The following is a 16,260-nucleotide window of genomic DNA, read 5'->3' on the forward strand; positions in this document are numbered from 1 at the left end:
AAGTGTTACTTTAGTCAGCATGGCTGTGAGACGGTAGATGACAATCAAACGCCAAGTTACCAGACCAGAAGTCCACAACACACCCATCTGCACAGAAAATTGCCACAAAAATTGCAATGTGCCAAAACCACAACCCTCGTTATTGTCTATTCACCAGGGCCCATTTAACACAGAAAGCAATTGTTAACATTCTCTCTTGAGTCTTGAAATGTAAATCAACTCAAATTATCTTTATTGGTAGCCCCATTTCTCAAAACAAGACATTACCTCAGTGTATGGAAGACTCTCGCAAATGGCTTAATAAAAGGGGTCCAATACCCAGATATATGCAATCTTACACTTGCGTTAACCACACACCGAGGCAAATAACTGCATATGATATGGTTGGTTCACGGCTCTTCCCTGTTTCATTCATTATCGATCCCCTAATGGGCTAGATATCTCGAAAAATCATCAATCTCTATGAAATATAAAGAGAGATCATTTTCATTCTATTTTGGTGATATCATGAGTCCATAAGCATCTACCTAAAACCTAATGAAAAAAATGGAGAATTTGGCCAGGCAATAAACATTCCCAAATACTTAGAAGCAGAAGAGAAATAGATCTACAACCACCAACATAACAACACGATAAATGCCATCAACATGAACATTAAAATAACGCTATCGACCTTCTTCAACATTCCCCTCTTATGACGGTTTATAATAAGGGTTATGATAAATACAATTCAATGGGTTGTATTTAAGAAACTAAAAAAAGGAAATAAACACTTAATATATGCCTTAAATGCATTGATTCATGTGTAATTTATTCTCAAATTTTCTAAATTAATACCAAATTTAGAAGGGTATTAAATGCTTAAATACAATTCATTGGGTTGTATATAGCATTTCCCTTATAATAATGTTTAGAGGAGGTTGAAAATAGGTTAAAAGAGAAGGTTGTTAGTATTCCTCAAAGTAATGGAGCCGGAAATTGAATTAATGAATCGAAAACAAACGGATAATAATATGATGAAATAAATAAAAACTAATTAAGAACTTTGAAATTTTCATTATTGAATGGGGGTGAGCGTTTCTAGTTCTGCTAGCTCTCCCCTAACTCCAGCAATGATTCCTCAAATATTTATCATTTTATTTTAAAATGTTTTCATTTTTTTTTACGAGAAATAAGAGTATTAAGTAAACAACTCAATATGAAATAATAATAAGTTACGAAATAGTTTGGTTTTATTGTGGTCATTGTCTAAATTTGGTTGTAAGTTGGACATTTTGCATATAAGTGACATCTCAAAATAAATGAAAAGTCGTAATCTAATTTGTCTGAAATGGAAAAACAAGTTTAATATTCAAATAAAGTAAAAATGTAAAATAGGGTAGTCATTATACCGAAAGAAGAAACACTTTATATGTTAAAGTAGATAAAATTCATTATCATACACATGTATCACTCAAATCAAATCACAAAAAGTAATATAAAAGGACGTTAATATTTCTTATTAAAAAAACAATACCTTTCAAGATAAGCCTTAGCAACTTCCTTAATCGCAAGATTATAATTAATTGTCAAAGGGTCTGCTAACTCATCAGGGAAAGGAAAACCTCCTCTCATTCAGAAATAATATAATTTGAAGGGCACACGTATACTTGGATAATAACGCCACAATACTTAAACTTGGATACAAACTGGACAAACCTAGTCTCCACGGCCACGTATACTTGGATATAATAAGGCCAGTATACTTATAACAGCCGTAACACAATGCTGGCACAAACCCATTTCAAACAACAGGAACAAATACGACCACTACAACAACCATTCCCAGCACAAGCACGCCAAAAACCAAATCCTAGCCAAAATAGGTGACAAATTAAGTTAAAAGTATTATGTATAATATAAGTTATAAGTTATAACGAAATGTCATGGTAGAATTCCAGAGCCTCTACACTAAATTATCAATCAAACAACAACAATCGTAACCTCAAAGAAGCACAGAAACTCAATTAAAGAACAGAAGCTTCACAAATGCCTACGAAAACATTAAACATACACTTTGAATCTCATAATGAAGCTGCAACAACTGATCAAGCATATTCATTATCAACGGGCACGTTTCACAAACCATTATTCCAAAACACAACATAACTTCCTTCCTATACTCCAAACATAAACACACTCAAACGATCATTTTTCTTCGATGTCAAACAACGAAAATAAACAATAAAGATGTCAATAACAACGAAAACACAGAAGCACAATCAAGAATCATCACTAGATTTGATGATGAAGTTCTGACGACTGATAGGATTCATAACAACAGGTGGACCTGCAGTTCTCGGCCATGCCTGAAATTTCTTGTCCGTTTCAGCCCACCATTCCTTGTTCGACACCGTCGACGGCGTCGTTCCTACGCACGATTACATATCAGATCATCCGCATACATTTCTACATAATTGACAAAAAAAATGCATAAAATTAGGGTTTACCTCCGAAAATCTTCTGATCAGCCATTAGATAATCGCAAACATAAGCAATTACAAAAGATCCTGCGAGTGATCCGACGATGTACTTCGCCGCCATTGTTGTAGCTTCGCACTGAAAAATTAGTCAAAAAATCGCAAAAATTGAAAGTCAATCGAGAAAATGAGGATGTAAATAAACGATTCGATTAGAATTCGAAATTGATTAAATTTCAGGTAGTGTTATCATACGAATTTGATTGTATTGCAATTGAAATGAAAACTTACCGGAGAAAAAAGAGGGAAAATTTGGGAAATTTCGACAAGAGGCTGGCGCTGCTGTAAACGTGAGACAACACGGGTGTTCGTGTGCGACTTGTGACTGTGTGAGTGAGACAGGTGAGTCAGCGAACACTACGTAAATGAAATCCAATTTTTGTACCAACTAATTAATTTTTGCATTGCTTAATATACTCGCTCAGTTCCGATCATTTTTATTTTGTTCATCATCTAACACACTACTCCATATACTCGCACCTCAACAATTCGGTAATTGTAGGGTAATTCATAATTGACAGTCGGTGTTTGGTAATAAATAATCTTAACCATGGGTTAGCAATATCAATCACTTCTCATTCCATAAAGTCATAAAACGCTGATACAAATACTCGTGTAAGGCAGTTTTACAAAATTTGTCGTAAAAAACGTCTTTTAATAACCATTCTCACCAACTAATAGGATTGTGTTTGGATTCGTTTTACAATTATATTATTACAAATCGACTTATAGAAGACTAATTGACTAACTCAAAAACTAAAAACACACTTGTGTAATTTCTAAAAATCAATCTTATGGAATAGCTCAAAGTACTCGTTATTCCTGTGGGTGAAATTGACTCAACATGATGAAAGGAAATAAAAGGGCAGTAACCATTAAAATATATCATAGTGTCAATTATCAATCTATAATATGAAGGTTAGAAAATGACATCCTAAATGAAACATAAACCAAGATATAAAACAGGCCGATTCATCCAAAATCTTTGATTCAGCACTAATAATTTGCATTCCAAATATTTTATACTCCACAAAGGATATTGTATTCATTATACAAAGGACATTGTCAATTGTCATCATTTGATTTAAGTAGTAGACTAATAAATAATCATTTGCTGTCAACTTTGATAATTAATCAATTTAACCCTTAAGACCATCCCCAAGCAGAAGGTCACACTAACTGGGTCACCAAAAATTTACCTCTTAATCACACCTTATTAATCTTGACCCACTTTCACCCTCCCAAGCAGAAGGTCACGACCTAGGTCACCAACCCAATCATTTTTCCACTTTCCAACATTTACAATCATTTACCACATTCACTACCCCACCAAAACCTCTCTATTACTTTTACAATTATTTTTCCATTTACGTTTACAATTATTATTTACTATAATTAAGTTATTTTTGTCATTTTAATAAAATAAAAACTACTCAAATATGTTAAGTAAATTAATTTTGGAAAGTGTAAATTTTTAAAAAAAAATCGAATTAAAATTGACGGTTTTATTTGAAATATTAAATCTAAATGTTACGATATATCGATTCTATTAACGAACATATTTGAAATATTATTACATATTTGACGATATACTAAATAGACGATATACAAATATACCGAATATGTTAACGAACGTATTTGACGATAAACTAAATAGACGATTGTTGTAAGCCAATAGAAATGCGACATGTTGAAGGTCACCAACCTTCAACCTCTTCTCAACTCAAGGTCACCAATTGACCTTGAATAACTCAAGGTCACCAATAACAACATCGATTTACTCGCTAATTACGTCATTAGCATGACCCAACAAGGTCACGACCCGGTTGGTGACCTTGCTTGGGCATGGTCTAATATTACATGTAAAAAATGAAAGTTTTTGTCACAACCTTTTTTAAATTAGGAGTCATTTGGTTCACCATAAGAAAATAGAATTCTCAGAAAGCTTAAATTCATATAAACTTGAAAATCATTTAAATTGCATAAATGTTGTTTGGTTGAATGTGGGAGTTCTCTTACCTAGGAAGCTAGGTAAGTGACTTCCTACATGCATCATGTATGGATTAGAGTTCTATAGGAAGTTCCCATAAATTGAGCAATCAAAGAAGACTTCATTTATTAACTAATTCTCATGATTTTCCAAATCACATGAATCTGAAAGGCGACCAAACAACTTCTTATTGTCTATATATTCCAAATAGCAGGGTTTTTTTCGAATAAGCCACAAGAAGTTATACGGTTTAACATTGGTTGACTACAAAAATCATACAACAACAATATCAATGTGACGTTATTAGAATATTCACAACTTTTGAATAATGAGTTTTTAAACAATGTAAATGATACTAAACATCGTGTGAGATCGCGTTCCCACTAAAATAATTAAAGAACCTTTTTGATTAAGTGTAGTTTTGGGTGTATCGTCGACAATTATGAGTAATCACTTCGTCGCGACCGGCGGATGTTTTCTGAAGAGAGAAACAATGACTAGCCAAGAAATTTGGTTCATTCTTATTAGCAGAAATTAATTACATCCCTTAGCTCATAGTTAAGACTTAAGGGATGAGCTGAGCAACTATCATATCAAATCTATTAAATTAAAATCCGCCAAATACTCGTAACAATTTGATATTCATTTAATTGAGTAGCTAGTTAATGACTTATTTGGCACCATTATATCTTTCTATAAATGGATGGAAATTAAATGTCTAAAATCTTGTTTCCGTGTTCAAGCCTTAGAAGAGTCACAAGCACGACACAATAAAGGGGGAAAAAAATTCAAACTATAACTCATCAAACACTTACATTTATTTTAACAAATCGACTAAAACATCGTCAAATCCCTTTATTTAAATACAGTATAGGAATATCACAAACCTCGTGTCCTTTGCGCCTTCAATGTCTTTAATACAACACAAATGCATGTACTACATTGTATAAATTTGTAATAACACCAATAAGAGTCAATTCCCCCGCAATTCTATACTAATGTGTGAACTAGCCTCCCCAATTTGCACCCTAATAGTGACTAACCACCCAAATTATTCAAAAGCCAAATAAAGCTCAACAAACCAATTTTTGTCAACAACCAATGCAATCCCTTCACTATAGACAACAATGTTCAAATTTTCTCTACCCACAAAAATATAACAATGCCTCTCATTTTTTTTTTTTTTTTTTTTTTTATGATTAGGTAAGAAAACTAGGTTGATCCTCTAGGGTAGGACCAACCTATCTCATCCTTTCGAATGAGGGAGGTAAGTTGAAGCCACCGGCTATCAAACCACCTCGAAAGAGTTGGACATGAATGTCCAACAGAAGCCATGAAGTCAGCAACCTTGTTGGCTTCACGAAAGCAATTTTTAATTATCACTTTATCGAAAAAATGAAGGTCTAATTTCACATCCTTGATAATACTAGAAATTTCCCACGGAATTTGCCAAGTACCTCGAATCGAGTTAATAACACATAAGTTATCACCCTCCACAATTAACTTTGAGATTCCTAAGTATTTAGCTGCTAAAATACCTTCTTTTAAAGCAAGTGCTTCCGCAACAAGGATACTATTGAATCCGCACATTTTTGCTCCCAACAAAACGACTTTACCATTGTGATCTCTTATAGAATATCCTAAAGCAGCTTTATTACCTTCTATTCTCGATCCGTCAAAATTTAGCTTTAGAAAACCGTTTGTAGGTTTTTCCCACCAAATCTCTTCCTTACTAGAATTATTTCTAGCTGACTCTTCTACCTCGGGATTGTTGAGATCCTTAAATCTAGTCACATTCCATGTCTTAGTGCTATTAATACATAAAGTAATAAGTTTGCTGATACATAAATTAACATTATTAAAGATGATATCATTTCTATGGAACCATGCATTCCACCAGATAAAAATAATCTTTATAAAGTCATCTTTTGGAATTAAATCCTTGAGATAATTAAGTTTCGTTAGAAAACTTTGACTTGTAATAGTACCATAATTTGACAAAAACTCGTTGAAACTAATAATGTTCAGGTCTTGGATGACAGACCCAATCAAGGGACATTCGTAAAAGAAATGATCTTTGTTTTCAATAGGATTGTTGCACAGAACGCAATGAGGTGGGACATCAATATGACTCTTGATAAGTCTACATTTTGTTGGAAGGCCGTCAACACAGGCTTTCCAAAGAAAAAATTTCAATTTAGGAGGAATATTCAATTTCCAAATCCACTGAAATTCGCATTTGTCAAGAGCTTGATCGAACAAACCTTGCGCTAACCAAGTTGCTCTTTTTGGTAGAGAAATTTCCATCTACGGACAACCCCCAAACGAGGGTATCTGGAATATCATTATGTGGCACTGGAATGTTGGTAATCTGATTAACAATATCATTATTCACTAAACTGGATAATTTACAAACATCTCATTGCTTGTCCGAGGTTATGAAATCTTTAACCAAAAGATTAAGATCACGGTTACTATCATCATCAACCATACTACTTGTAAGTGGGTGTGAAAAAACCCAATTATCAGTCCAAAACTTAATGTTGCTACCATTACCTACCTGCCATCTCAGTCCTTTTCTAAATAGAGTCCGAAGACTCATTAGTTTACGCCATTGCCAAGAAGAGATTGCATTAGGCTTATGATCAAAGAGTAAACAATTTCTCAAATATTTTTTCGATACCACTTTGACCCATATACTTTCCTTATCCATAAGAATTTTCCATAAAAGTTTCATTTGAAGAGCTTTATTAGTCGCCGAGGAAGATTTAATTCCTAAACCACCAACCGACTTTGGTAAACAAACTTTATGCCAACCAACCAAATTAGGAGAACGCTGGGAATGATTCTTATTCCAAAGAAAGTCTCTATTAATTTTATCTAATCTATTATGGATCGATGAAGGGAGGAGGAAGCTTTGCATCTGAAAAGTTCCCTTCGCGGCTAAATTAGCATTGACAAGAACTAGTCTACCTGCTTGAGATAGAGAATTCGCTTTCCATTTCGATAATTGAGTGCAAGAAGATTGAATAATGTTCTCGAAAGTATTTTTAGTCACTCTGCTATCAATTATAGGACATCCTAAATATTTACCCAAATGAGTTTCCTCGTTCATATGAAGAATGCCTCTAAAGGATTCACGAAGAGAACGCTCAATATTTCTAGTGCATTGAAAAGTGGATTTGTCAAAATTAACAAATTATTGTCCGGAAATCGTGCAAAATTTATCTAAAATAGACTTAATAGTTCCACAACTCTGGTTAGAGGCTTTAGCGAAAATGATAGTGTCATCCGCAAAAGTGAGAAAAGGAATTTTCTCCACTCCGGATCCAATTCTAATACCAATATCACTAGAGCTAACATCACTATTTTTTTGTAGAGATCTTGCTAAAATCTCGGCGCACATAATAAAAATATATGGCGAAAGTGGGTCTCCTTGTCAACGACTCAGTCAACACACTGAGCAAGGTCAGAGACATCCACAGCAAAGTCAACGACTCAGACAGTCTAGCCGATGCAACCCATCGGCCTGTCACCTGGGTCCCGGCCTGGCACCTAGCTAGCCGGGAGACATATCCGCGTACTTATATCCAAGACCCGTCGGCCGGCCTGCCATAGGTCCATCGGCCAAGGGTAGAACGGTCTTTCCACCTGCTAGCCACTTGGCCACTTGGCCACTACGTGACAAAAGGTGAAACTCTATAAATACTCCTCAACCTTCATTGAGGAAAGGATCCCACAACTTAACCTAAATACACTATTCATCTGGTAATATCCTCTTTATCTCTCTACAATACATACCTAGCCAAGTAACACAACTTAATCCTTTAAGTTTACTGACTTGAGCGTCGGAGTGAGTACGCTCGGCACAAAGCCGAGCCCTCAGTTCGTTCAGTGTTGCAGGAGAGGCCGAGAGGAACGATAGAAGCAAGAAGGGGTCAACTCAAGACATTATTCTACAAGCCAAGGGTGGTAAAGATACTTGCTCTGGAATTACACCCGGAACAATTGGCGCCGTCTGTGGGAACGACACTAGAAGCTAGTCATATTCATTCCCAAAAAAAAAAAAAAAAAAAAAAAAAAAAAAAAAAAAAAAAAAAAAACCCACCCAAAAAGCTAAGAAAATGTCGAAAAACAACAAGACGCGATCGTGACCGACGAAACCGCGTTCTACCAAGATGATGCTTTCAACAACTCGGAGTCGTGCGCCCTCCACCGGCGGAGTAATCCAATCGAGTTCGGGATGCCAATAATACCCGACACGCCGCCGCCGCCCAATAACCAGGTCACCATCATGGGACAGGTGGTTGACGTAGCGAAACTGAAAATGCTCCTGGACCTAATCAGTAATACGCCCGCTCACACTGTCACGCCGACAAGAGCGGCGGAAACTGTCCGGAGACTAGGGCCCAAACGTGACTCCAAGAAATTTGAACGGAGCACTAGGAGAAGCTGACCGAGCCAAGACGCCGGGGGAGCCCAAAGTGGGCGCGGTAGACCTAAGTCCTTCCCGCACTCGTGGGAGGACAGCGTCCCCGCCACACGAACGAGGCTCACCCCGAAGGAGCCAGAGGAGTCCGACTCGGCAGAGTTGGAGAAGAAGTCCGAGTCGAAGAAGGAGCCCCTCCCGCTACGGGGGGAGGAGCCAGGTTACGGATGCGAGGAGCCGATCGCCGCGTGTCGTTCGACACGTCGTTCGACACGTGGTTAGGTAACATAGAGACCGAGACAACGTGGATGACTTTGTTAATGAAATACAAACTTACAGGTGAATTACCGGAGGGCCGCAATCCCTCGGCCAAAATGAAAAGGATCGCCGCCAGGTACTTGGTGTTCGAAGGGGAACAGTACAGAAGATCCGTAATAAGACCACTCCTGAAGTGTGTCGGTCCGCCCGACGCAGAATCGAGCATCGACAGAGATTCACGAAGGCATCGTGGACATCACATGGGGGCAAGAACACTAGCCCACAAAGCTCTCCGAGCCGGCTACTTCTGGCCCACCATGCTTCAAGATTCCAGAACGAAGACCAAGAAGTGCACGAACTGTCAGATGCATGCCCCGGTGATACACGCTCCCTCCAGGGACCTACAACCAGTGCTTAGTCCCCTTCCTTTCGCACAGTGGGGGATGGACATGCTAGGGCCGTTCCCAACGGCCTCCGGAGGAAGGAAGTTCTTAATCGTCGTCGTCGATTACTTCACCAAGTGGGTTGAAGCCGAAGCGTAGCGATGCAAGCAAAGACCACGGCCGTCGAAAGGTGATGCGGGAAAATGTTATAACTCGCCGGATTACCCCAAGTTATGGTATTTGACCACGGCCGAGAGTTTTGGAGCGACCTGATAATGAACGGGTTAGAAGAGCTTGGCATCAAGTTTGCGTACTCCTCCGTCCGCCACCCACGAGAGCAACGGGGCGGCGGAGGCGACCAACAAAACAATCCTCAACGGTTTGAAGAAGACGGTTGAAGACCTTAAGGGAAGGTGGGCCGATGAACTACCGGCGTCTGTGGTCCCTCCGGACCACGGAGAAAGAAGCAACGGGGTACACCCCCTTCCACCTAGTCTACGGTTCGAAAGCGATCCTACCAATTGAAGCGCGGTGCCAACATTGAACGGCCACCTTCAACCCGGTTGAGAACGAGGAAGGCCTGAGAGCCTCCCTGGACCTGGTCGAAGAAAGCCGAAATACCGCACGCCTCAACTTGGCCGTATACCAAAACCGGATGAAGAGAGCCTACAACCGCAGGGTCCATAAAAGGGACTTAAAAGTGGGAGATCTAGTCCTAAGGAAGTCAGCTGCCACCAACAAAGGAAATATTCATGGGAAAAAGACGGCCAACTGGGAGGGTCCCTACAAAGTGGTCGAAGAGATGAGGCCGGGTACATACCGGCTGACAGACATGGGAGGCGTACCCTTGATGAGCCATTGGAACACCGATAACTTGAGAAAATACTTTGTATAGCGGCGGAGGTGTCCAAACCCATTGTGGACACCCCAACGCACGATCATGAACAAATAAGTCGCCCAAGTTTCCCGTCAAAGTGTTTGTCCCCTCCACAAATTGCCACCAGGCAGGAACTCAAAGAGAAGAATCGCTATCGAAGCCGCAACCCTGATTACCTCGGTCAAAGCCGAGAGCGACGGGGAACACGCCGGTCGATACGCTAAAAAAGAAACGTATACTCAGCGCAATTGAGACGCCAATCTGAGCGGTCAATATGCCTACACGATTCTAACGCTATCGAAGCCGCAACCCCGATTACCTCGGTCAAAGCCGAGAGCGACGGGAACACGCCCGGTCGATACGCTAAAAAAGAAACGTATACTCGGGCGCAATTGAGACGCCAACTGAGCGGTCAATATGCCTACACGATATTTAACGCTATCGAAGCCGCAACCCCGATTACCTCGGTCAAAGCCGAGAGCGACGGGGAACACGCCGGTCGATACGCTAAAAAAGAAACGTATACTCAGCGCAATTGAGACGCCAATCTGAGCGGTCAATATGCCTACACAGTTACGAACGCTATCGAAGCCGCAACCCCGATTACCTCGGTCAAAGCCGAGAGCGACGGGGAACACGCCGGTCGATACGCTAAAAAAGAAGCGTATACTCAGCGCAATTGAGACGTCAATCCGGCGGTCAATATGCCCACAGTTACGATCGCTAAAGACGTTAAACACAGTTGAGACATGCATTCAAGCTGCCTCGGTCATGCCGAGTGTAAAAACGAAGGCACTCAATTAATAACGCAATGAGACAAACGAGGAATCGTGATCAAAGCCCCGGCCAAGCCAAAGGCCGATAAGATAAATCTATTAAAAATGATTGCAAGGAGAGTACAAACGACGGCCGTCCCCATAAGGATAGCCTAAACTCTACCTACCAGAGCTTTACAAAAAGCGAGGAAACACAAAAAAACAAAAGGTTACAGACTTGGGATTTGAAGCGCCAAAAGGATGGCAGGGAGAGAAGGCTCAATAATTGGCCCCCGAACAGCTAAAGCTATCCGAGACGCCGGGTGAGTCTGGTGACGACCGCCCGTCTCCCTATGCCTGTTGCTGCCCTCCGTCAGTAGCAACAGCATCTTCGGTGGCCGGCTTTGAGGAAGGCTGAACATCTTCAGGCAACTTCAGCCTCTCACCCTCCTTCACCTTCGCATCATGGGCCGCCTTGGCCTCAGCTATCTGAGCCGCCTTCGCTGCCTCCGCCTTCTCCGCAGCCGCTGACTCCTCAGCATCAGCCATCTCGTCCAAAAGCTGTTCAAATTTATCCCACGGGAAAGAGCCCTCGGGGACGAGTCTTCTTATTGCCTCCCTGGCCGCCTCCTCGGCCTGGTCCCGGAATTGGGCGCACATTTTAGGGAGAAGAACATCTTGAAGCATTTCGATATCCTTCTCCTTTTGATCAAGGGCAGCCTGCGCGTCCTTGAGCGCCTCGGCCTGGTTGTGGAACATATCCTTCCACTTTTCTCCCTTGGCAGCCACGGCGTCATAAGCATCCTTGTACTTGTCCCGCTCTCCCATCATCCGGCAGCGGTGGCGGCATCGCCTTCCTCCACCTTGGCCCTCTCGGCCCCTAGCAACTTCTCAATCTCCCCACACGCCGTGGCAAGACAAAGAGATCATGTTTAGCCTTCGCGGCTTCCCCTTTGCGGCAGAGAGATCGAGCTTAAGCTTTGCGATCAGCGGCGCAGCTTGGCCCATGGTTTTCTCCTGCTCCAAGATATAGGAGCCGGCTTGTTGGGTCCACTTGGCCATCCTCTTATAACATTTCACACCCTCCGCCACAAGCTCGGAGGGAGAAATCTTCGAGCCGAGGAGTCAACGACGATGTTTCATCACCCGCCTTCTCAACAACCTTCTCGTTTGTTTCTCTAATTGCCGTTCGGTGAGAACGGCGGCTGCCGAAGGAGGATCTACAAAAATTTACACAGAGCATCCATGTCACCATGCATTGACACATCGGAAAGCCGGTCATCTGGGATGTCCAACGAACCGGACTAAATCCGAACCACAAGTTAGATCCGTACCGGTCTGGACCCTCTTCGTTCGAGGGCCGGTGAGTCGGATCTTCTCCCGGCGGCGTTGGAAGCGGACGGAGGATCTTTTCTCTTCTTCGGAGAAAAGCCCTTAGCAACGATCACCGACCCGTCAACGATTTCGACGACCTCCAAGCTTCGAACCACGAGGGTCGAAGAGGAGCCGGGCATGACGCCGCCGCCGGCTTGACGCCGATTTCTTTGATCTCTTCGGCACGCCGCCAAGAACCCGTGCTTGAGCCGTCTCCTGATCCAACGCCCTCGTCTGTTTGTCCATGAGTTCGTTAGGGGACAGTCGGCGATCACGCGCTTCGGCCGTAGGATGACGGATGAGAACCTTCCCGTCCTTATCAAGCCCCAGCCTCTCCAAGTCTTTCTCAGACAGATCCCGACCAAACCGATCTGCAAGGGGTCAAACAAAAGTTACATAAAGGAAGTAAGAAAGCTCCAAACAGGAACATAACAAGCAAAGGTGGGCCTCACACCGACCCCACTCACCACGGCTGAGGGCCGGTATGAGGCCGACGCGGCATAGCAGCTCGTCCTGAAGAATAATCTGAGTTGGGGGTAACCATCCCTTCTCAGCATCAAACAGCTGCGTTGCCTGCCTCTCATCCGCAGTAAGAGGGACCAACGAAGCGTCCATCTTGACCTTGCTACCCCGGGAGATATATTTCTCATACTCTTCCCGGGTCTCACACCGCAAGTGAACGGGACTCTGGAAAGACCGAGGCAATGGGTAGTCCTCCGGCACTTGGACATACACCCATCGCTTATGCCAGTCTTTGCAGGAAGTAAGCTTGTTTACGGAGACATATCCGGCTCCGTCTCGCATTGTACCACCCCACCTTTCGGGCGATTGACGGCCGAAGACTATGAAGTCGGCGGAATAAGTTGACCGTAGGGACCTCCCCTTTAAAGAGACAGAGCCACACAAAGCCGATTATCGTCCTCATGGCCAACGGATGCAGTTGGGCCACGGCAAGGTTCATAGCTTTGATGATGGCCGCGACGTGTTCGTTCAAAGGAAACCGGAGCCCATACTCCAAATGCTTGATGTACACGCCGATATGGCCCGGGGGAGGGCAACAGACCACCACGACCCTCCTCGGGGATAACAATTTTATACCCCTCACCGAAGGAGAAATGATCTCCGAAAAGAGTCCCTCCGAATCGCTTGCGAATTTGTTTGTCCGGACACGGTCGAGGCCGATCTGCAGCCTCACCATGATCCGGGATGGTCGTCCTCTCACCATCAACAGGAGCCCTCTCACCATCATCATCAGCATCATCCCTCCTCCCCTTCCTCCGGAATGGACGGGCCAACTACGGGAGAAGGAGACCTAGGGCCCCCAAACCTTAGCGGGATGGCATCTAGTATCCCCTCCTCGTCAAGACGCGACGGGGAACCCCGGCGCGAAGTGCTAGTCCCGGCATCGCGAGAAGACATGTTCACAACAAATTACTAGCAAGATAAAAGAAAAATTTGTTTGTTTACCTTAAAAGAAAAAAAACACTCGCCGGATCAAAGACTCTGAAGATCGGAAGAAAAGGAAGCCCTTGAAAGTTTAGAAAGATGAAGATTTTGGAGAAAATTTGAGAAAATGAAATTAGTGGCCAAAATCACGGAAAAAGCGCCCTATTTATAGGGAAAAAGCCCATGAAGAAGGACCAATCGAGCACGGCCCATGAAGCGACGGCCAATCAACGAGCGGACACGTGTCGAGCATGCAACCACGGAATGTCAATCGTCGCAACGATTAAACGTCAATCAATGCAACGGTGACCAAGCGTCTTCAACACGCCCGTTCACATCTCTTCGACTATTCATCTTCCTCAACAAATTCCTAGATATCTAGTCTCCGCTTGACCCACCGATCAACCAAGCTAGGAAGCACACGGGGCAATCAAAATCAACCTAAGACTCTCACTGGTCTCGGCAAAGCGTCATGTTCTTTTCCACATCGGATACCCTTTACGCATCCATGTGGAGGGGGGATACGGTATACGGTACGGCCTAACAAGAGCCACGCCGATGCATAAGAAGAAGCCGATACAGAAAAATTTCTGAAAATTACTTGTGCAGAATATATGCTCAGCATACATCGGAGCCCATACCACGGCATAGACTACGCTGGGGGCAAATTGAGGGGGCATATTCTGCACCGTTGACCAAGTCAACACACTGAGTAAGGTCAGAGACATCCACAGCAAAGTCAACGACTCAGACAGTCTAGCCGATGCAACCCATCGGCCTGTCACCTGGGTCCCGGCCTGGCACCTAGCTAGCCGGGAGACATATCCGCGTACTCATATCCAAGACCCGTCGGCCGGCCTGCCATAGGTCCATCGGCCAAGGGTAGAACGGTCTTTCCACCTGCTAGCCACTTGGCCACTTGGCCACTACGTGACAAAAGGTGAAAGTCTATAAATACTCCTCAACCTTCATTGAGGAAAGGATCCCACAACTTAACCTAAATACACTATTCATCTGGTAATATCCTCTTTATCTCTCTACAATACATACCTAGCCAAGTAACACAACTTAATCCTTTAAGTTTACTGACTTGAGCGTCGGAGTGAGTACGCTCGGCACAAAGCCGAGCCCTCAGTTCGTTCAGTGTTGCAGGAGAGGCCGAGAGGAACGATAGAAGCAAGAAAGGGGTCAACTCAAGACATTATTCTACAAGCCAAGGGTGGTAAAGATACTTGCTCTGGAATTACACCCGGAACAGAAGCGATTAGGTGTAAAAGCACCTTGAAACGGATGTATAATCTTATGCAAGACACTTCGAAGACGATTAGTCAAGATTTTTGCAATAATTTTATAAATTGTTGAACAAAGACTAATCGGACGAAAATGGTTTGCAGTTTGAGGATTTTCAGTTTTAGGAATCAATGCTACGAAAGTATGATTTATTTCTTTTAGTAATTTCTCAGAATGAAAAAATGCTAAAACTGCTTTAGTGACAGAATTTCCTACAATATCCCAGTATTTTTGAAAAAACTCTGCAGGAAATCCATCGGGACCTGGGCATTTATCTGCGGCTAAACTAAACACAGTTTGTTTAACCTCTTCCTTACTAATATTACTTGTAAGAAATTTGTTATCTTCGTCTGTAATTAATCCACAAACAGACTTAAAATCCTCATTCTTGTCGAAATTACAAAGATGATTTTTCGCAAACCTAAGTTTAAACTCATCGGATATTTCTTGCTTAATAAGGTTTTGATCAGTAATACAAGCACCATTCTTATTTATAAACTGTTTAATACCATTTCTACTACGTCTAATCGTGGCATGAGTTTGAAAAAACTTGGTATTATTATCTCTCCAAAATTAGCTTTGTTTATACGAGCATTTTGTTGCCAGTAAACACGTTTATAGTCAAGCAGTGCATCGCGCTTTTTCAACCATCTCAATTGCGCGACTTCTAAATTGGTGATATGAGATGTACCTAGTTGATTTTGTATATTTTCTAACTTTTTTTCAGCAATTGAAAGTTGTCTAAAAATATTTCCAAAAGTAGACTGATTCCATTTCTTAGCCTTTTGTTTTAGCAATTTGCATTTTTGGGAGAGACAGAATATATAAGATCCCTGAAACTGGTATTGCCAACAACTTTTAACCATTTTACTGAAATCATTTCGGAGGGTCCACATGAGTTCAAATCGAAAAGGAGGGGCTTTCTTATGAACTTGGTCA

At 42.1% G+C, this 16,260-nt stretch overlaps 1 protein-coding gene across 1 annotated transcript; it reads right to left on the reverse strand.

Annotated features, from left to right (window-relative positions):
* Window positions 1-2,069: 2,069 nt before the first annotated feature.
* On the reverse strand, window positions 2,070-2,860 carry LOC141643659 (uncharacterized). The gene is made up of 3 exons (XM_074452904.1): window positions 2,751-2,860; window positions 2,490-2,598; window positions 2,070-2,410 (listed from the first exon to the last, which is right to left on the reverse strand). The coding sequence occupies exons 2-3, from the start codon at window positions 2,581-2,583 to the stop codon at window positions 2,262-2,264; spliced, it is 243 nt and encodes an 80-aa protein (XP_074309005.1). The 5' UTR covers window positions 2,584-2,598; window positions 2,751-2,860; the 3' UTR covers window positions 2,070-2,261.
* Between the last annotated feature and the right edge of the window lie 13,400 nt (window positions 2,861-16,260).

Source organism: Silene latifolia, chromosome 2 (genome assembly GCF_048544455.1).
Source record: "Silene latifolia isolate original U9 population chromosome 2, ASM4854445v1, whole genome shotgun sequence".
Lineage (NCBI taxonomy): Eukaryota > Viridiplantae > Streptophyta > Magnoliopsida > Caryophyllales > Caryophyllaceae > Silene > Silene latifolia.

What these genes read in the sequence shown, in the direction of transcription:
- LOC141643659 (XM_074452904.1), bottom strand. Translation starts at nt 2,583, where the DNA reads ATGGCGGCGAAGTACATCGTCGGATCACTCGCAGGATCTTTTGTAATT. An exon ending in TGATCAGAAGATTTTCGGAG is followed by an intron (nt 2,411 to 2,489) that starts GTAAACCCTAAT and finishes AATCGTGCGTAG; the next exon opens with GAACGACGCCGTCGACGGTG.